The sequence below is a fragment of the Daucus carota genome, chromosome 5 (genome assembly GCF_001625215.2).
Source record: "Daucus carota subsp. sativus chromosome 5, DH1 v3.0, whole genome shotgun sequence".
Classification (NCBI taxonomy): Eukaryota; Viridiplantae; Streptophyta; class Magnoliopsida; order Apiales; family Apiaceae; genus Daucus; species Daucus carota.
The window spans coordinates 29830625-29853301 of NC_030385.2; the positions used below are offsets into that span (position 1 = coordinate 29830625).

At 35.0% G+C, this 22677-nt stretch overlaps 1 protein-coding gene across 1 annotated transcript; it reads right to left on the minus strand.

Moving 5' to 3' along the window:
* Positions 1-11564: 11564 nt before the first annotated feature.
* Positions 11565-15712, minus strand: LOC135152852 (putative E3 ubiquitin-protein ligase XBAT31). The gene is made up of 4 exons (XM_064093979.1): positions 15533-15712; positions 12792-12928; positions 12355-12616; positions 11565-12215 (listed from the first exon to the last, which is right to left on the minus strand). Exons 1-4 carry the CDS (start codon positions 15710-15712, stop codon positions 11823-11825), a joined length of 972 nt encoding a protein of 323 aa, XP_063950049.1. The 3' UTR covers positions 11565-11822.
* Positions 15713-22677: the final 6965 nt, after the last annotated feature.

A 22677-nucleotide genomic window follows, 5' to 3' on the forward strand; every position in this document is an offset into this window, starting at 1 on the left:
AAAGCATATTTTGACCGACGCTATAGGCTCTTTTTGTACTAGTGTTTGTAAGTCCACTATAACTCAATTAATCTATTTTTTCTTCTTGAGTTGTTTGTTCCAATTGTAAATTCTATGTTCGTTATTGTTAGATGTCAACTCCAAAGGTGAACAGTGGTAGTTGCACTGTGACCGGAAGTACCCCACCTGCCTCCACATCACCTACTATCTCATAGAATAAAAAAGATAAAGGTACAAGCAGGCTCAGTCAGTCATCAACTCCAGCTGTGACAGGGGAAAAAATTTAGAGCTCCAAGGAAAAAGTCCCAGTTCCAACGGTCTACCAAATTCCACTCTCAAGTTGCTCTTTTCAGATATAATCTTTTGACTATGTAATGTACTTTTCTGTGCAGTACAAGTATTTAGGATGCTGACTGATGTACTTGGGAATCTAGTTTTGAGTTGTGTAATCTTTTGCAACATTTGTAATGCACTGCTGCAACAACTACTTTGGTGACACATTAATTCAGTTTGGTTTCAATTCTAAATATTTATGAGTGATTAGGGTTAATTATAGTTTAAATTGTTTGCCAAATTACAAGAATTAAAGTAAATAAAATATTTGCTATAAATTCGTACCAAATCCAGCTAAACAATTAAAAACTAAGCATTGAGACTAATCCACTACATTCACCTATCTTACTTAAAGATAACCCACATGATAAAACAAATTATTAAAAATAAAAAGGTACAATTTTGTTTGGTTCATCCATTTATCCATCTTCTTCTCCATCTACAGTAGCTCCAAATTCTTCTTCTCCGTCATTGACAGCTCATGCTTTAAAATCGCAATCTCATCTTCAGCCATTTTCAGTTCTTCACTCTTTGCATCACCTTTCATCTTCATTTTATGGATCACTTCTCTTGCTCTCTCAGAAAAATCAGGCTCCGTCAATTGAAAGAAATTGGAACTCCTACATGGGTCTTTGTATCTGCTGCTAGGGTTGAGCATTCGGTCGGTTAGGTTCAAAATCGAACCGAAAAAATGAAAACCGAATTGAGATTTTTTTTCAAAACCGAACCGAATTATCATTCTAACTGAACCGACCGAATTATTTCGTTTCGGTTTCGGTTTCGGTTTAAAAAACCGAAATTTCTAAAAACCCTGCAAAACTTCACTCGATACATGAACCACTAAAATAGCAATTTAAAGTATGAGCATCAGGAAAAGTAGCTGAAACCGTAAACTAATTAATAGAAGCTCAGATCAGAAGATGAGGAATACAAACATGGAGACTAAAGTTTGAGTTGCAGATGCACAGGTTCGTGTTATCGACGAGAGACTTCAGATTCAATGAGGTGATGAATTTGAATAAAAATTGAATTTGCTAGAGACTGGAGACTAGTTAGCTTGCTCGACCCTAGTTCGTGTTGATTCTTGATTCGGAAGCCAGAGCCAGATGTGAATTGGGCTTGCCGCTTTGTTAGTCAGGTTATCTATAAATGATGTATAAATAATATATTTATTTTATATTTAATAAAAAGTTCGGTTATTTCGGTTTAAACCGAAATATTATATCAAAAATCGAACCAAACCGAATTTGTTTTTGGTTCAAACCGAATTAACCAAAATTTTGAAAAAAATGAATTCGAACCGAACCGAAATTATACGGTTCGGTTTGGTTTTTCGGTTTCGGTTCGGTTTTGCTAACCCCTATCTGCTGCAACCATAAAAGCGCCGTCCTGGGTCAAGGGTTCCATCTTTCCAAACTTCCCAACATGGGGCTACAATCCCACATCTGCAGGGGCGGACCCAGGATTCTAAACTTACTGAGGCTGGAGAAAAAAAAATCGCACATTTAATAAAAAGACAAATAAGCAAGCTAGCATATACAAGTAAAATATGTGATGCATAACATATCATATATGGGCTGGGTTAAAACTATAACAGGGCTATATTTTATTTCTACTCGGGCTGAACTGTTTAACACATATATATATATATATATATATTAAAGAGACTACAAAATTTTGACCCGGTCTGAAGCCAACCCCGGCCAGCCCACGGTCCGCCCCCGCACATCTGCACTTTATCATGCGTTGATACAACCTGCTGTTACAAGAACTTGAAGAACTCATCCTTAAATGTGTTGTAATTATCGTATCTTTTTTGCGATATATATCGGGTGTGTGTATGTAAATAGAGCCGTTGGGGTTGGGTTAGATTTGATTGGGACGGGTTTATTTCACTCGATTGGTCAGTTAGCAGCCAACGTGTCAAATTTTAAACAGGTCAGCGTGCACCAACTAAACATTCCGTCTATTCCGTTAAAGAAGTTAACGGCGATCACTTGATTGCAAGCTTTATAAAGAAATGTTAGTTGACTCCAAATTTTTTCAGTTCAATCACCCACTTGCAAGTTAGCTGTGAGTTCAATTATGTTTAAACCATTCAACTCATTTTCTTTCGGCACTCTGCAGATATCAATAAGCTTATTAAACCATAACAAGCATCCGCTTCCACTACCTCTAATTGCATAAGCTGTACACGAGCAATTCCTCAAGCAAAACCTTTTACACTCGTCAAGACTCATATTCCTATCAAACCAAGAACTCTGAGTATAGGGTAGTATTAACCCTGAATGTTTCACAAATCCATGTCCCTCCGCACAACCAATTCTACTTTCCTTTCACAACCACTAGACCACTCTCTGCATTCCAGTCTTTTTGAATTTTTGGCTCAAATCCATCTAAGCACCGACATGCAGGAGAACTGTTAATATTACAACTACCATAAGCTCCACATTTAAAGTATAGTTTCACGTATTGGAGTAGTTTATGTTCAAAATCTTGACCACATTTATGTTTGTAAGATTTTGGTGTTGTAGCGGAAGTTGAATATCCTATAAAATATTTTGTGTTGATTTGTATTAGCACAAGAAGTTTTATATGGGATATCAACTTTTATTCCCACGTATTTTTCTTAATTTATTTTTATTTTTTTGATATGTATTCAAATGACATGGTTTTATAATATTTATAAATGTGTTTTATATTAAAATTATGACATCAAATGCAATTTATTTGGTTTTCTAAAAATGAGGCCATATTAATTAATCTTCTGCTGTTCTAGCATGTCAATGTAAAAAATGAATCTTCGTAACAAAATCCTCTTTGTACTATAATTTGAGATACAGACCTTAGAAAGAGACCGGTGATCTGTCACGATGTGACCTAAAATTATGAAGGTACAGGAACAGTGGAACAGATAACACGATCCTATACGAAAAAATGGGTGCTTTATAAAAGGTGGAAGATGTTTATGTACTCGTAAGAAAAAGATGGTGAGTGTTGGATTGGGTGACCCTGACATTTATATGAAACGGGGCAAGGCAGAGGAGGGGTAGAGATACATGGTGAGACAGAGCATAGTGGAGAGACATGACCCCGTGTGAACGTACCCGTTGCAGAAAGAAACATGCATTATTGTGATCGTCTCCCAATCTTCTTTCGTTTCATCAAAATAAAGCCTGTGTGTGTAGGTTTCGATCATTCGTTCCTTTTCTACGGCCCCGGGACCAATTCCCCACTTGCGTTACAAGAACATGCGTACGTTTATAGTTAGTGTTGTGGTGTCTGAGTGACTTGTGATGGGAATATCTGCAATGGATTCCGTGTAATCTTGTACCCATCAATTGAAGGAAGGTGCAGCAAGATAGCATCTTTTTCTGGAGCATGATAAATTTTGCTCTAATCTTGTCTTTAGCTTGCCCCTGCATGAGGGTTACTAGTAATATCGAATAATACGGAATATGTTTGATTTATTTTGATTAATTTCCGGGAGCCTAAAATTCGTATAAGAGACCGTTAGGGTGAGTTTAAAATAAGTGTTTTTTTTTTTTTTTGACAATGCAGGCTTATATGCCTTACAACTTAGTATCTGTTCTAATAATTCTCGGGGTGAGCCAGAGTCGAACCTGGTTGCCCCGGGTCAACAGAGGATAAACCCACCTAAGTGTTTTTTATTTAAAGTAAAGAAGTGAAGTAGAAGTTAGAAACTATAGAATTCTCAACTTCATATAAGTACCTCTTATTTTTTACATATATAAACGATACGAATAAGTGTTTCCAGTTTATTGATCCAGAAGCCGGGTTTTTACAGCTGGCCGAACACTCTCGGCGTATCTTTCCTCTCTGATATTTTATAAGAGTTCGAAGTTTGATCATATTCTCGAACAGTATGTTGGTGAATGACTTCCTGATGTGCATGCCAAGATGTTGCATACATGATACAACCATTGCGCTAAAAAATAATTACATATGGCAGAAAACTAATATTACTACAATAGTTTCTTTCAATGTTTCATGATATACAAATAACTAGCTAGCTACCACCCCACGTACGGCTGGGATGAAAATCACCGAATTTGGTTGCCAGCGGATTTTTGATGGTTTAACTGCGTATACACTGTCTTTTAAGATATACAATATATTTATTAATTGTGTGATAAATTTACTTCAAAGAAACTCATGAACTACCTTACCTACTTCACCTATCGGATAATTATATTATATATTGTTTAATTTTTATTAAAATGTTTTGTACAAACATTTAAGGGCTCTATCGTTATGTTTCGGTCTGTCTGTTTAATATCTGTCTGTTTGATGACAAAAGTCAACACATAGATATACCATTTTTTGCCTTTTTGACGATTCAACTAATTAAGAACACAAATTTCAGAAAGAAAAATCGAGTAATTGTATTACAGTATTTATAGATTTCATTGCTAGATAAAAAGAATAAGAGAACTCGTTCAAGTTGAAAAATCAAATCTCAAAATTAACAACAGATCACCAAAAGAGTATAATTATTTATTTATGTATTCTGACCGAAACAGGTTAGAAAATTGACACATATATAGTAAGGTGACGAAGTGAGCACAAAGAATGAAATAATAGTACTGATGGAAATGATGCTTATAGGTATCCTAGCTAGCTAGAACTGTTAAAACCCAATGTTTCAGAAGTCATATACTCCCTCCGTCCCACCAGGATGTTTACGTTCACTGTTTGCACGCATTTTGAGACTCTTATAAAGTATAGTTCAAAAATAATTTTTTTAATTTTTCTTTTTTAATAAAAGTTTAAACGTCAAACTTTTTTTCAGGATTTTTTTAAAAAATAAATATATAATGTAAGTATACTTTATCGGAGCCTTAAAATGCGTGCCAAAAAGTAACGTAAAGAACCTGGTGGGACGGAGGGAGTATGCGACAAAACGATGATAACGCCTTGGATGATTTAGGAGCTACAAGAATACAACTATAGAAGATGTCAGTGAGTCGGAGAGAAAACAAATTACCAGATCACTAGCGAGGGAAAGGGAAAAATAGAAGACCCGCATGCATGTACGAAGAGAATGAATTGGATTGCTTCTCTTGTGTAAATTATAAAAGAAAGCTTAGCGCTTTCTGGCTAGTTCTCTTTCAAAAGGATGAATATATATACTCCTCAGACGTAGAACTTAAATTCTGAGAGTATCCTAGGCACGAACTTTGAATTTCCCTCAACAACCGTCGTGACAACGGAGGTGATGATTTTTTTATTATAAATAACACATTTACGACTCGTATGATGTGAAAATTTCAACCAAAATAGTTGGCATTTGTTATAATACTCTTATATTCATATAGAATATTATTAAATTCAAATCAAAAGACTTGTCAACAAGATAATTAAGCGTCCGTATTAAAAGATTTAGTGAGCAAAAGAGTAATATCAGCTTTCAGTTTTTTAGGAAAAAATTTCGAATGACGAGTTCCAACTCTTTGGTAGCTACGTGATCTCGCTGTGAGAAATCATATACTAGCAAGTAAATGTTGATCAAGTGCGTGATGAGGTGCTTAATTGATTGAGGCCGGTTCATTTGAGCTACTTAATGATTGACTTGTCAGTTGATACGTGCTACTACAATTGAGCTCCTCAATAGATTATGGTTTGGATGTGAGTTCTTCGCGCTAAATTAATACCTCTTCGCTCTTCTCGTACATTTTTAGTATTGTTCGGCATGTATTTTAATATTTTTATAAAACTTAATTTTATAAATATTTTTCATATTTTTTTAGTAATATTTATCATTATTATTGTCTGCAACAAAATATTCGAGCGAAACCTTGTATAAATATTGCATAACAGTTAGCATACAGTTATTAAAAATACAATACTGCAAGATATTGATAAAAAAAACATTACATCTTTTTTTTAGTAAAAAAAACATCACATCTTTAATTGAAGAAAAGAAATATCTCTTCAATCAAACATGGTCCCCTGTAGAGAAACCACGTGCATAGAGATGCATTATCATGCATAAAAGGTCACAAGAAATTATTGAGACAACAAGGATCAAACTTAAATTTGTAAATTGTTAGCTAGTAGAACGCTCGATTGTAAATCGGGTTCAAGGAAATAGATATTTGAAGTATATTGTATCTGGTTCACATATATCGTCCATCCGCTGCAGGAAAAAGACATTTCGAACTTTTAACGGACAATTTATATGAAAACCTTCATGTGACTCGTAAAATGCTTTGCTCAGTTCATATTTGTTATAATAGATTCTTTAAAATGTGCAAAGTTGATGCCAAGAAAACTTTCACAATTACAGTACTTCATAAAAATTAAAGGCCCTCTGGATAAACTATATTATCTCAATTACAAAAAGTTCTGACAGGCATAAATTATTAATCTTACCTCGTTTTTTTAACAAAATATTGAATATATCCAAATGTTTGAAATGAAAATTTGTTTAAATAAAAAACATATATAAAATATATACTATTAATTTTTAGGGGTTTTCCCAAAAATAGATTCTTTTTTATAATTTTCAATGTATGAATCTTCACAAAAAAAATTTTAAATATTATTTTTTAAATTTACTTTTAAAAATATCATTTAAAAATTTCCTAATTTAGAATAAAAATCATATTTTAAATATCTAAAAGTTGCTTCCCAAGTTTATTCATGTTTGAAAATATAACATGAAATATAGTTAACAATACGAGCTGTAAAAGTTACCACCCGTAAAAAAATCGGTTTTAGATTTAAAATCACTCGAAAGTTGTGTATCACACCCTTAGCTTGTTGTAAATATCGGATCGGTAGATAGCATTATATCTCCATAATGAATGAGTACGTATTAATTGGTAATGAACGTAACTGTAATGTTAAGAGTCCAGCTAGCTAGCTTACAAAGAAAGGAAACCGACTGTAATCCTAATACACACATGCCACATCTGTATAAACATTGTATGAATCGAATTTAGTGTCCATTGCTGCGAGTTATTTCCTTTAAATTCTCCACCTTCTACTATCTCATCTCTTTCTATTTATCTCTTTCTCTCTCACTCTCAAAGGCAATTTACAAATATACTTCTATCAGGACAGGTCTTCTTATATGTTTGAATTATAACACACTATTATCTCTCCGTACCCTCATAGGAAACTAACTGAGATTATATTATATATATTATATTCTCGCAAGATTAGATTTACTGTATGTGTTCTAGATTAGAGTACTCTTGGCCATGTCGGACTCAAATTTTAGTGCTGATGTAAAAGAGGATCATGATAATAAGGACCATGGTGATCAAGATTCTGATCAGCAACCACTAGATTTACGTAAAGAAAACGGAGAATTTGTCGATGACAAGAAAGATGAGGGAAGTGCCAATACTACATTGACAGCAGAGGAGGATCTCGAGAAGAAGCCGCGACAATCAGGAGAAGAAGGGCGTGATTCCACCGAGGAGGATGAGAATGACGGCTTTCGAACTCCGACTTCGATCGAGCACCGAATTCCAGTGCCCACGCATTGTCCACCAGCGCCGAGAAAGAGTCTGAAGAGAAAATTCGAGGACTCGTCGATCACGGAGATTTTGAGGTCAGCGAGAAAAGTGATTCAGGATCACATCATGGTTTTCAGGAAGGCTCGCGAGGACGATGAGGCTCTGTCGTGATAGTGAATCGTACCTGCTTTTTTTTTTCTCCTCATGTGATTAGAAACTTGATGGTACAGTACTAGTCTTCTGTTCATGATCATGCGTGCCGATGCTTAATTGTTTAATTTGGTTTTTGTTTGTTCAGTTTTGCTAATATTTTCTTACACTAATATTGCATAGCTAGCTAGGTCTTTCGATAGAGATTTACCATGCGTAAAATTGTAGAGCTCTTACATAGATTCCTATGAATTCATGGAGGTTTCTTGATGTGATTATGTATATGATCTTATGTATATGTATATTTATTTAAACGCGTGCAACCAGCAGGGAGGATCAAGGATGGTATTGTTCGGGTTTATGAAGCAAGCAAATTTTCCGAAAATATCTATATATTTTTAGATTTTCAAAGAACACTTGTGCAATATCATAAATTTTAGAATGATGAAAAATGTCAAAAGAATTTAGGAGGGACATGTGCCCCCGCAAGCCTTACTAAAATCTCAGGCTTATGTTCTGCATGCTGCAGCAGACATAGAATTAGACTCTCTAGGTACTTTGGATCTTATACTATAGATTCCAGAACGCAAAGAGTTAGAATTATCATAGAAGTTGAGTAGTTCTAGCTACTGAGGATTCAGTTTCCGTGCAAGTAAAAACCGATTGATACGCGGTCACACTTGCATGTGGAAACGAGGGAGAGAGAAGGACAGGGATATTTGTGGAATGAATGAATGTCTTTTGCCAGAAATTGTGGACCTGAAATCTGAAACCCACTGTGTTTTTTTATGTTTCATTATTGTCTATGGCTTCAGGCCACCCAGTAGAAAATGGATACAGTCTTTTCTGTAGAAAACAAAACACCCAGTAGAAAATGGAAACAGTCTTTTCTGTTGACAACAAATTAATGGTGAGAGCATCTCCAACGGCCTCCTTGGTTGACAACAAATTAATGGTGAGAGCATCTCCAACGGCCTCCTTGTTGGCTCCTAAATATAATATAAAAAATGTGGTTCTTAGTAATTTAGGACAAAGTTAAGAGTGTAAACTCCAACAATACTCTCTACATCTCTTCTCTATTTCATATTTTATTCATATATTGGGCTCCAGTATAACAAAAGAGAGGGAAAGATGGAGGTGAATTGGAGGGAAGGAATTTTTTTATTGTGAAAAAATAAGTTAGAGCATCTCCACTGGACTCCTCAAACAAGCTCTTAACTTAAATTTTAGGAGGATATGAAAAATTAGAGCTCCAACGGACTCATAGTAGCTCTTTAAAAATTTAAGAGCTTCCGGTCTCTGCTTTCTTTTAAAGAGCATATAAGTGCTCCTAACTTATTTTCATTGAATAAAATAATCACTTCCTTCTATTTATATTCACTTCTCTCCAATTCTCTCTCCAACTTTTCTCTCAAATAATAATAAAATAAGTGCTCCTAACTTATTTTCATTGAATAAAATAATCACTTCCTTCTATTTATATTCACTTCTCTCCAATTCTCTCTCCAACTTTTCTCTCAAATAATAATAAAATATGAGTAAAGAGCAAGTATAAAGAGTATGATTGGAGTTGTCATGATATTCAATGTATTAACTTACTATGAGCCACATATTATATTATTTTTTAAAGAAAGATTTAAGAGCACCATTGGAGATGCTCTTAGAGCCATGTGGTGGCTCTTAACTTTGAGGAGAGCGGAGAGAGAAACAAGAGGCTCTTAGTGATTTAAGAGCCACTTAAGAGTCTCTTGGAGTAACATTTTTCCTCTCCCTCCTCAAATCTCGAGTTAGGCGCCTAAATGAAGAGGCTCTTGGAGATGCTCTAATGCCCTTTTACGAGCTTCGCCAGATATGTTTACAGTGGAGCAACGGGGGTAAATATAGTTATGCGGCGGAATCAGAAGATGCCATCGTAGACTAGCTTTACCTTGAATGGTAAAATCGCTGTTTTAGATTTCTTTCTTCACTAAACTTAGTTATTTAGCTTCGATTCTCGGTTATTAATTTATGTAATACATATATATTTCAAACTTTTCTGATACATATAAAGATTAATTCTTTCAATGGAAACACCCAGAGTTCTTTGTTCTTCTTAAGGGAAAATTGTGAGGAGTGCCGAATTTATTATATAACAAAATTATTATTATTTATTGTTGTTTTCTATATTTTCTCCAGAAATAATTTTTCCAAAAATCACTCGCACTTTTCGATCAGAACACTTGTAATACGTTATTATTGTTTTTCTTGTTTTACGCAACATATTGAGAACTCCACTTCTGAAACAAGAGAAATGATCATATCGGCAACAGCAAGTCAAGTCTGAAATGCCTCAGAAGCAAGTCTCGGCTTAGCTGCACTTTTTCCCCGAAAATCATCGAGCATTTTTGTAGAGGTAGTGATTGTAATATGTTATTAGTAATTTTGATCGCATGATTTCGAATCTGCTCTTACCGTATCTTATTCGTAACACCCCAGTGTCACATCGAAGAAAAATATAGAGAATTTAGTTCAGTTTATAAGTATAAGTACTGTCATCAATGGAACCAACAAATCATGATTTTTTTGGTGGCCTCCGGTGGACTTTGTAGATTACCAGGGTTGTTGTATTTAGCCAGTGTGTTCTAACTTATTTTTGAATTAGGAATTCAAAATTCGGTCCGATTTTCAAAAAAGACTCAGAATTTGACTCGGATTGTTATTGTGTGTGATTATTTTCCTTATTATTCCGTTATCGTTTCTATTTTATGATGTTATTTTGTTAATACAATATACTTGTAAGAGCAAGTTCAACAATTATTTTAATTTTTTCCAAAATTATTATAAATATATATCCACTTCATCCAAAAACATTTATCTTCTCCAACAATTTTTCTCAAGCTCACTTTCTTTCTTTTAGACTTCAACGTAAATGGCAGGGTCATTAGTGTTTGAAAAGGTAGATAGTTTCATTTTTAACAATATAAAATGCTAACAAGAAGCACAAATAGAGAAATGATTTGAGGCTCTTAAAATTTAGGAGAGAAATTAAGAACTTGTTGGAGGCCATTTTAGCAGCAACTTTTTCAAAAAATGGCTAAAGAGGGAGTACGAAGAAGGTGTTGGAGAGGAGGTCTGGCTGTCTTGGTTTTAACTCGTTATGTTCTTGTTGCTACGAATGCTACCTTTGCAACTCGTGCCAAATACTTGTGTTTACACCAGAAAATTTTGATATGATGGTATCTCGTGTAACTTGTGTTCGTACCAAAAAATCTCTTAATATGATTATATCTTGTGTGTGGATGAGTGTGTTTAATAGGGAAAATGACTTGTGCTCGCTAAAATTTAAATATCGCTTCCTTGATTATATTACGAACCTCACCCTCACAGGCAAGCTGGTGTATATTCTTTGTTAAGATCCTATCAACAAAACGAAGATTAACAGACCAAGGTCTCTACTGATTTTGTATTAACGAAAATCTGTGGTGCGTGGCTAAGCTCTGTTTTATCTCAACAAATCCTTGGTTGAAACCAAGAGTTGCGTCCCATGGGGAATATATATTTTATTACTGGATATGAAAAATGGCTTAAAGCTTCCTATTTGGAGATGGTAAATTGAGTAAAGACTTGTATCTTATTAGTTTTCCTTGGCCGGACAATGGATCTCTTCCTTTGTCATAGCCGGGGAAAAAAGTATGGATGTTTTGCATCCATGTTTCACTCAGGCTGCTAACCTTGATCACAACTTTCGCAACTTAAAGCTACCAGAGACGAAAGCAAATCATTGCATAACCCTACAAAACGGTGTACTCGACTACGTAAGCTCACATTAAGATTATAGCGACTTCTCTATTTCTGGACTTTATTACGGTTTCAAAACTTATCAAGATCTTCACTGCATTCTGCAACAACTCTTCCTGAATTTCGACCGCCTGTCCTTCCAAATGAGCTCAGTGCTGACAAACTCTTAAAGCTACTGCTGCTGCCTTCACTATTGAAAGACCTTCTTGATGATCTCCTTGGCTTTGAAGGGCTGAGCTCCTCATCCGTACTGGTGTTTGCCATGACATTAGCAACAACCAGTTCGCTAATGTTGCTTCTGCAAAATGGGCATAGTGGTGATTTTGAACAACTACTGGCAGCATTTGGCTTATTGTGGCAACATAAGATTAGCATGCACTGTGCGCACATCTGGTGACCACAATCCTTGACGGCAATAGTGCAGATTTTCTCGAAACAAATGGAGCATAAATCAACATCACTTGCCTGTTTGTAGCAAATTTCTTGTTAAAATATATAAGAGTTGTGGCAAGTATTTTTCAAGAAAATATTGACTGAAATGATATTAATGCAATTCTCAGAAAATGCGAAGCTGATACATAAACAATACATGCATAAATGTTACCTCAGAAATATCCTCTGCAAGCCCAGAATCAGAATGTACAGGGGATGATGAAAATGAGTTCATTGTGTCCCTCAAGATAACCCTTTCCCTGTCCTTATTTGCTGCAATTAAGGCTTTCTCTAATAGAGTTCTTGCCTCTGGATTAAGGTCACTGATGAACTTCAAAGGAGCTGGCCACACTAGAGGTTCTGGAGATGAAGGGTTTAACAAGGCTGCACATGCTGCATGTTTGTGTTTCAAAGCAACCGTGTACGGAATCTTCCTGTGATTTTCACGTTTATTCCAGCATAATCACATAAGTCATAACCAATGTTTCCAATTTGGTAATTGTTGTCTAGAAAATATAGCTTAAGAATCTTAAGTTCTACATGACTACATCCGAAATTAAAATAAGATCTCTCAAGATCCTTCATCTACAATGATGGAAATAAACTCACCCAGATGAATCTGTCTGAAGTCTATCTCCACCCCAAGCAAGCAATTCCCTGACACAGTCCAAAGAACCTTCGCGAGCTGCCAAATGCAGTGGGGTGCTCCCTGGGTAGCTGCAACTGGAGCTGAATTTCAATGCGAGTCAATCTTATTAGTTTCCCCAATTGTGTAGGAAAACAACATAAATTAATAAGTTACCTACCCTGTTAGATATAATTGATGATTACTAATGTTCTTAAAGTTTGTTTTAGAACAGGAATCATCAGAGTTTAATCTGGAAGCTGATCAGAGTTTAGTAAAGTCTGACAGAGTTTAGTAAAGTCTGACCAGAGTTTACATAGTCAAGATTCGTCAGAGTTTACACGTGGAAAGAGCTCAGAAGCGGATATACTTCAAGGAAGGATAGAAGCGGAGGAGTGATTTAATGGCTATGGAAACTAAACAGAAAACTGGAGTAATCTTTGATTGATAGAATTCATAGCAGATTTATAGGATATCAAATCAGAGATTGATTTTGTAACTGTGTCTATATAAACACAGATTAGGGTTACTCTAGATGAGTTGAGTTATCGAGTACATTGTTAAGAACCCTAGCAGCTCTTAGTGATACATTATAAATCACTGAGAGAGTTTTTGTAACCATTAAAGCTTTGTGAATATAAGAGTTTACTGCTTTCAATCTCTTATATTGTCTTACTGTGTTACAGATTGTGATTACTATATCAGATTATATAGTGAATTTATAGGACCTAACAAGTGGTATCAGAGCCAGCTCTGTTAAGATTACTACAGTGAGATCTTAATCACAATCATGTCTGAAAAATCACAAGCTTCATCCTTTAGAGTTCCAATCCTTAAGGCATCTGAATATCCAGTCTGGAAAGAGAGAATGATAATATTCTTAGACTCTGTTGATCCAGAATACCTTGACAGGATCTTTGATGGACCACATATGCCCACCAAGCTCTCTGTTGGGCTTGCTGATGAACCTCAGAAGATGGTTCCAAAAGAAAAGAAAGATTATACCCCTGAGGACATCCTGTCAATTAGTAAAGACTCAAAGGTGAAACACCTTTTGCACAGTGCTCTTGACAATGCAATGTCTAATAGGGTAATTGGGTGCAAAACTGCTAAACAAATCTGGGATGCTCTAGAAACCAGATGTCAAGGAACTCAGGCCATTAAGAAAAACAGAAAAACAATCCTTACACAGGAGTATGAGCACTTTGACTCAAAATCTGGTGAGTCTCTGACAGATCTGTATGACAGATTTGTCAAACTGTTGAATGACTTATCTCTGGTGGACAAGGAATATGATCTTGAAGACTCAAATCTCAAATTCCTTCTGGCTCTTCCTGAAAAATGGGATTTGAAAGTCACCACAATAAGAGACAATCTTGATCTTGGAGAAATGTCTCTTGATGATGTTTATGGAAGACTGAAGACTCATGAACTTGAAATGGAGCAAAGGAGCAAACGTCATGGAGGAAAATCAAAGTCTGTTGCTCTGAAAGTTCAAGAGGAAGCTGCTAAGAGCAAAGGAAAAGCTCATGTCACAAAGTCTGACATTGAGTCATCAAACTCTGATGACTTAAACTCTGATGTCTCAGACTCTGATGACAGTGATGATGAAATGATGCAGTTAGCAGCATTGATGGTGAAAAGCTTCAAGAAATTGGCCTACAAAAAGTTCAACAAAGGCAAAAGTTTTTCAAGGAAAGATAGAAACTCTGACAGAGTTTATGATAAGAAGAACTTCAAGAAGAATGAGGGCAAGGAAGGGAAAGCTGGAAAAGCTGACAAGTATACCTGTTTCAACTGTGGTGAAAAGGGTCACTTTGCATCTGAATGCAAGAAAGCCAGGAAAGAAAAAGAAAAAGCCTTTATCACCAAGAAAGGAAACTGGACAGATACATCTGATTCAGAAGAAGAAGTCAATTATGCTCTGATGGCAAACACTGACAACAACTCTGAATCTACTGCAAAGGTACCTCATTCTACTCTTGCCTTTGATACTGAAGATATAACTGAGTTAAGATTGTTTCTTAAAACTTTGCATACCAGCTTTAGAGATCAGACTTTAGAAAATGAAAGATTAAAATCTGAAACTCTAAGTGTAAAGAAAAGGAATGATTATCTAGAAAAAGAATTAGTTCAGATGTTGGAAGTTCAGAAAGAAAGAGATGATGCTGTCATTGTCAAAGATGAATTATTAAAGAGGTATGCATCTAAAATATGTGATGCATAACATATCATATATGGGCTGGGTTAAAACTATAACAGGGCTATATTTTATTTCTACTCGGGCTGAACTGTTTAACACATATATATATATATATATATATTAAAGAGACTACAAAATTTTGACCCGGTCTGAAGCCAACCCCGGCCAGCCCACGGTCCGCCCCCGCACATCTGCACTTTATCATGCGTTGATACAACCTGCTGTTACAAGAACTTGAAGAACTCATCCTTAAATGTGTTGTAATTATCGTATCTTTTTTGCGATATATATCGGGTGTGTGTATGTAAATAGAGCCGTTGGGGTTGGGTTAGATTTGATTGGGACGGGTTTATTTCACTCGATTGGTCAGTTAGCAGCCAACGTGTCAAATTTTAAACAGGTCAGCGTGCACCAACTAAACATTCCGTCTATTCCGTTAAAGAAGTTAACGGCGATCACTTGATTGCAAGCTTTATAAAGAAATGTTAGTTGACTCCAAATTTTTTCAGTTCAATCACCCACTTGCAAGTTAGCTGTGAGTTCAATTATGTTTAAACCATTCAACTCATTTTCTTTCGGCACTCTGCAGATATCAATAAGCTTATTAAACCATAACAAGCATCCGCTTCCACTACCTCTAATTGCATAAGCTGTACACGAGCAATTCCTCAAGCAAAACCTTTTACACTCGTCAAGACTCATATTCCTATCAAACCAAGAACTCTGAGTATAGGGTAGTATTAACCCTGAATGTTTCACAAATCCATGTCCCTCCGCACAACCAATTCTACTTTCCTTTCACAACCACTAGACCACTCTCTGCATTCCAGTCTTTTTGAATTTTTGGCTCAAATCCATCTAAGCACCGACATGCAGGAGAACTGTTAATATTACAACTACCATAAGCTCCACATTTAAAGTATAGTTTCACGTATTGGAGTAGTTTATGTTCAAAATCTTGACCACATTTATGTTTGTAAGATTTTGGTGTTGTAGCGGAAGTTGAATATCCTATAAAATATTTTGTGTTGATTTGTATTAGCACAAGAAGTTTTATATGGGATATCAACTTTTATTCCCACGTATTTTTCTTAATTTATTTTTATTTTTTTGATATGTATTCAAATGACATGGTTTTATAATATTTATAAATGTGTTTTATATTAAAATTATGACATCAAATGCAATTTATTTGGTTTTCTAAAAATGAGGCCATATTAATTAATCTTCTGCTGTTCTAGCATGTCAATGTAAAAAATGAATCTTCGTAACAAAATCCTCTTTGTACTATAATTTGAGATACAGACCTTAGAAAGAGACCGGTGATCTGTCACGATGTGACCTAAAATTATGAAGGTACAGGAACAGTGGAACAGATAACACGATCCTATACGAAAAAATGGGTGCTTTATAAAAGGTGGAAGATGTTTATGTACTCGTAAGAAAAAGATGGTGAGTGTTGGATTGGGTGACCCTGACATTTATATGAAACGGGGCAAGGCAGAGGAGGGGTAGAGATACATGGTGAGACAGAGCATAGTGGAGAGACATGACCCCGTGTGAACGTACCCGTTGCAGAAAGAAACATGCATTATTGTGATCGTCTCCCAATCTTCTTTCGTTTCATCAAAATAAAGCCTGTGTGTGTAGGTTTCGATCATTCGTTCCTTTTCTACGGCCCCGGGACCAATTCCCCACTTGCGTTACAAGAACATGCGTACGTTTATAGTTAGTGTTGTGGTGTCTGAGTGACTTGTGATGGGAATATCTGCAATGGATTCCGTGTAATCTTGTACCCATCAATTGAAGGAAGGTGCAGCAAGATAGCATCTTTTTCTGGAGCATGATAAATTTTGCTCTAATCTTGTCTTTAGCTTGCCCCTGCATGAGGGTTACTAGTAATATCGAATAATACGGAATATGTTTGATTTATTTTGATTAATTTCCGGGAGCCTAAAATTCGTATAAGAGACCGTTAGGGTGAGTTTAAAATAAGTGTTTTTTTTTTTTTTGACAATGCAGGCTTATATGCCTTACAACTTAGTATCTGTTCTAATAATTCTCGGGGTGAGCCAGAGTCGAACCTGGTTGCCCCGGGTCAACAGAGGATAAACCCACCTAAGTGTTTTTTATTTAAAGTAAAGAAGTGAAGTAGAAGTTAGAAACTATAGAATTCTCAACTTCATATAAGTACCTCTTATTTTTTACATATATAAACGATACGAATAAGTGTTTCCAGTTTATTGATCCAGAAGCCGGGTTTTTACAGCTGGCCGAACACTCTCGGCGTATCTTTCCTCTCTGATATTTTATAAGAGTTCGAAGTTTGATCATATTCTCGAACAGTATGTTGGTGAATGACTTCCTGATGTGCATGCCAAGATGTTGCATACATGATACAACCATTGCGCTAAAAAATAATTACATATGGCAGAAAACTAATATTACTACAATAGTTTCTTTCAATGTTTCATGATATACAAATAACTAGCTAGCTACCACCCCACGTACGGCTGGGATGAAAATCACCGAATTTGGTTGCCAGCGGATTTTTGATGGTTTAACTGCGTATACACTGTCTTTTAAGATATACAATATATTTATTAATTGTGTGATAAATTTACTTCAAAGAAACTCATGAACTACCTTACCTACTTCACCTATCGGATAATTATATTATATATTGTTTAATTTTTATTAAAATGTTTTGTACAAACATTTAAGGGCTCTATCGTTATGTTTCGGTCTGTCTGTTTAATATCTGTCTGTTTGATGACAAAAGTCAACACATAGATATACCATTTTTTGCCTTTTTGACGATTCAACTAATTAAGAACACAAATTTCAGAAAGAAAAATCGAGTAATTGTATTACAGTATTTATAGATTTCATTGCTAGATAAAAAGAATAAGAGAACTCGTTCAAGTTGAAAAATCAAATCTCAAAATTAACAACAGATCACCAAAAGAGTATAATTATTTATTTATGTATTCTGACCGAAACAGGTTAGAAAATTGACACATATATAGTAAGGTGACGAAGTGAGCACAAAGAATGAAATAATAGTACTGATGGAAATGATGCTTATAGGTATCCTAGCTAGCTAGAACTGTTAAAACCCAATGTTTCAGAAGTCATATACTCCCTCCGTCCCACCAGGATGTTTACGTTCACTGTTTGCACGCATTTTGAGACTCTTATAAAGTATAGTTCAAAAATAATTTTTTTAATTTTTCTTTTTTTAATAAAAGTTTAAACGTCAAACTTTTTTTCAGGATTTTTTTAAAAAATAAATATATAATGTAAGTATACTTTATCGGAGCCTTAAAATGCGTGCCAAAAAGTAACGTAAAGAACCTGGTGGGACGGAGGGAGTATGCGACAAAACGATGATAACGCCTTGGATGATTTAGGAGCTACAAGAATACAACTATAGAAGATGTCAGTGAGTCGGAGAGAAAACAAATTACCAGATCACTAGCGAGGGAAAGGGAAAAATAGAAGACCCGCATGCATGTACGAAGAGAATGAATTGGATTGCTTCTCTTGTGTAAATTATAAAAGAAAGCTTAGCGCTTTCTGGCTAGTTCTCTTTCAAAAGGATGAATATATATACTCCTCAGACGTAGAACTTAAATTCTGAGAGTATCCTAGGCACGAACTTTGAATTTCCCTCAACAACCGTCGTGACAACGGAGGTGATGATTTTTTTATTATAAATAACACATTTACGACTCGTATGATGTGAAAATTTCAACCAAAATAGTTGGCATTTGTTATAATACTCTTATATTCATATAGAATATTATTAAATTCAAATCAAAAGACTTGTCAACAAGATAATTAAGCGTCCGTATTAAAAGATTTAGTGAGCAAAAGAGTAATATCAGCTTTCAGTTTTTTAGGAAAAAATTTCGAATGACGAGTTCCAACTCTTTGGTAGCTACGTGATCTCGCTGTGAGAAATCATATACTAGCAAGTAAATGTTGATCAAGTGCGTGATGAGGTGCTTAATTGATTGAGGCCGGTTCATTTGAGCTACTTAATGATTGACTTGTCAGTTGATACGTGCTACTACAATTGAGCTCCTCAATAGATTATGGTTTGGATGTGAGTTCTTCGCGCTAAATTAATACCTCTTCGCTCTTCTCGTACATTTTTAGTATTGTTCGGCATGTATTTTAATATTTTTATAAAACTTAATTTTATAAATATTTTTCATATTTTTTTAGTAATATTTATCATTATTATTGTCTGCAACAAAATATTCGAGCGAAACCTTGTATAAATATTGCATAACAGTTAGCATACAGTTATTAAAAATACAATACTGCAAGATATTGATAAAAAAAACATTACATCTTTTTTTTTAGTAAAAAAAACATCACATCTTTAATTGAAGAAAAGAAATATCTCTTCAATCAAACATGGTCCCCTGTAGAGAAACCACGTGCATAGAGATGCATTATCATGCATAAAAGGTCACAAGAAATTATTGAGACAACAAGGATCAAACTTAAATTTGTAAATTGTTAGCTAGTAGAACGCTCGATTGTAAATCGGGTTCAAGGAAATAGATATTTGAAGTATATTGTATCTGGTTCACATATATCGTCCATCCGCTGCAGGAAAAAGACATTTCGAACTTTTAACGGACAATTTATATGAAAACCTTCATGTGACTCGTAAAATGCTTTGCTCAGTTCATATTTGTTATAATAGATTCTTTAAAATGTGCAAAGTTGATGCCAAGAAAACTTTCACAATTACAGTACTTCATAAAAATTAAAGGCCCTCTGGATAAACTATATTATCTCAATTACAAAAAGTTCTGACAGGCATAAATTATTAATCTTACCTCGTTTTTTTAACAAAATATTGAATATATCCAAATGTTTGAAATGAAAATTTGTTTAAATAAAAAACATATATAAAATATATACTATTAATTTTTAGGGGTTTTCCCAAAAATAGATTCTTTTTTATAATTTTCAATGTATGAATCTTCACAAAAAAAATTTTAAATATTATTTTTTAAATTTACTTTTAAAAATATCATTTAAAAATTTCCTAATTTAGAATAAAAATCATATTTTAAATATCTAAAAGTTGCTTCCCAAGTTTATTCATGTTTGAAAATATAACATGAAATATAGTTAACAATACGAGCTGTAAAAGTTACCACCCGTAAAAAAATCGGTTTTAGATTTAAAATCACTCGAAAGTTGTGTATCACACCCTTAGCTTGTTGTAAATATCGGATCGGTAGATAGCATTATATCTCCATAATGAATGAGTACGTATTAATTGGTAATGAACGTAACTGTAATGTTAAGAGTCCAGCTAGCTAGCTTACAAAGAAAGGAAACCGACTGTAATCCTAATACACACATGCCACATCTGTATAAACATTGTATGAATCGAATTTAGTGTCCATTGCTGCGAGTTATTTCCTTTAAATTCTCCACCTTCTACTATCTCATCTCTTTCTATTTATCTCTTTCTCTCTCACTCTCAAAGGCAATTTACAAATATACTTCTATCAGGACAGGTCTTCTTATATGTTTGAATTATAACACACTATTATCTCTCCGTACCCTCATAGGAAACTAACTGAGATTATATTATATATATTATATTCTCGCAAGATTAGATTTACTGTATGTGTTCTAGATTAGAGTACTCTTGGCCATGTCGGACTCAAATTTTAGTGCTGATGTAAAAGAGGATCATGATAATAAGGACCATGGTGATCAAGATTCTGATCAGCAACCACTAGATTTACGTAAAGAAAACGGAGAATTTGTCGATGACAAGAAAGATGAGGGAAGTGCCAATACTACATTGACAGCAGAGGAGGATCTCGAGAAGAAGCCGCGACAATCAGGAGAAGAAGGGCGTGATTCCACCGAGGAGGATGAGAATGACGGCTTTCGAACTCCGACTTCGATCGAGCACCGAATTCCAGTGCCCACGCATTGTCCACCAGCGCCGAGAAAGAGTCTGAAGAGAAAATTCGAGGACTCGTCGATCACGGAGATTTTGAGGTCAGCGAGAAAAGTGATTCAGGATCACATCATGGTTTTCAGGAAGGCTCGCGAGGACGATGAGGCTCTGTCGTGATAGTGAATCGTACCTGCTTTTTTTTTTCTCCTCATGTGATTAGAAACTTGATGGTACAGTACTAGTCTTCTGTTCATGATCATGCGTGCCGATGCTTAATTGTTTAATTTGGTTTTTGTTTGTTCAGTTTTGCTAATATTTTCTTACACTAATATTGCATAGCTAGCTAGGTCTTTCGATAGAGATTTACCATGCGTAAAATTGTAGAGCTCTTACATAGATTCCTATGAATTCATGGAGGTTTCTTGATGTGATTATGTATATGATCTTATGTATATGTATATTTATTTAAACGCGTGCAACCAGCAGGGAGGATCAAGGATGGTATTGTTCGGGTTTATGAAGCAAGCAAATTTTCCGAAAATATCTATATATTTTTAGATTTTCAAAGAACACTTGTGCAATATCATAAATTTTAGAATGATGAAAAATGTCAAAAGAATTTAGGAGGGACATGTGCCCCCGCAAGCCTTACTAAAATCTCAGGCTTATGTTCTGCATGCTGCAGCAGACATAGAATTAGACTCTCTAGGTACTTTGGATCTTATACTATAGATTCCAGAACGCAAAGAGTTAGAATTATCATAGAAGTTGAGTAGTTCTAGCTACTGAGGATTCAGTTTCCGTGCAAGTAAAAACCGATTGATACGCGGTCACACTTGCATGTGGAAACGAGGGAGAGAGAAGGACAGGGATATTTGTGGAATGAATGAATGTCTTTTGCCAGAAATTGTGGACCTGAAATCTGAAACCCACTGTGTTTTTTTATGTTTCATTATTGTCTATGGCTTCAGGCCACCCAGTAGAAAATGGATACAGTCTTTTCTGTAGAAAACAAAACACCCAGTAGAAAATGGAAACAGTCTTTTCTGTTGACAACAAATTAATGGTGAGAGCATCTCCAACGGCCTCCTTGGTTGACAACAAATTAATGGTGAGAGCATCTCCAACGGCCTCCTTGTTGGCTCCTAAATATAATATAAAAAATGTGGTTCTTAGTAATTTAGGACAAAGTTAAGAGTGTAAACTCCAACAATACTCTCTACATCTCTTCTCTATTTCATATTTTATTCATATATTGGGCTCCAGTATAACAAAAGAGAGGGAAAGATGGAGGTGAATTGGAGGGAAGGAATTTTTTTATTGTGAAAAAATAAGTTAGAGCATCTCCACTGGACTCCTCAAACAAGCTCTTAACTTAAATTTTAGGAGGATATGAAAAATTAGAGCTCCAACGGACTCATAGTAGCTCTTTAAAAATTTAAGAGCTTCCGGTCTCTGCTTTCTTTTAAAGAGCATATAAGTGCTCCTAACTTATTTTCATTGAATAAAATAATCACTTCCTTCTATTTATATTCACTTCTCTCCAATTCTCTCTCCAACTTTTCTCTCAAATAATAATAAAATAAGTGCTCCTAACTTATTTTCATTGAATAAAATAATCACTTCCTTCTATTTATATTCACTTCTCTCCAATTCTCTCTCCAACTTTTCTCTCAAATAATAATAAAATATGAGTAAAGAGCAAGTATAAAGAGTATGA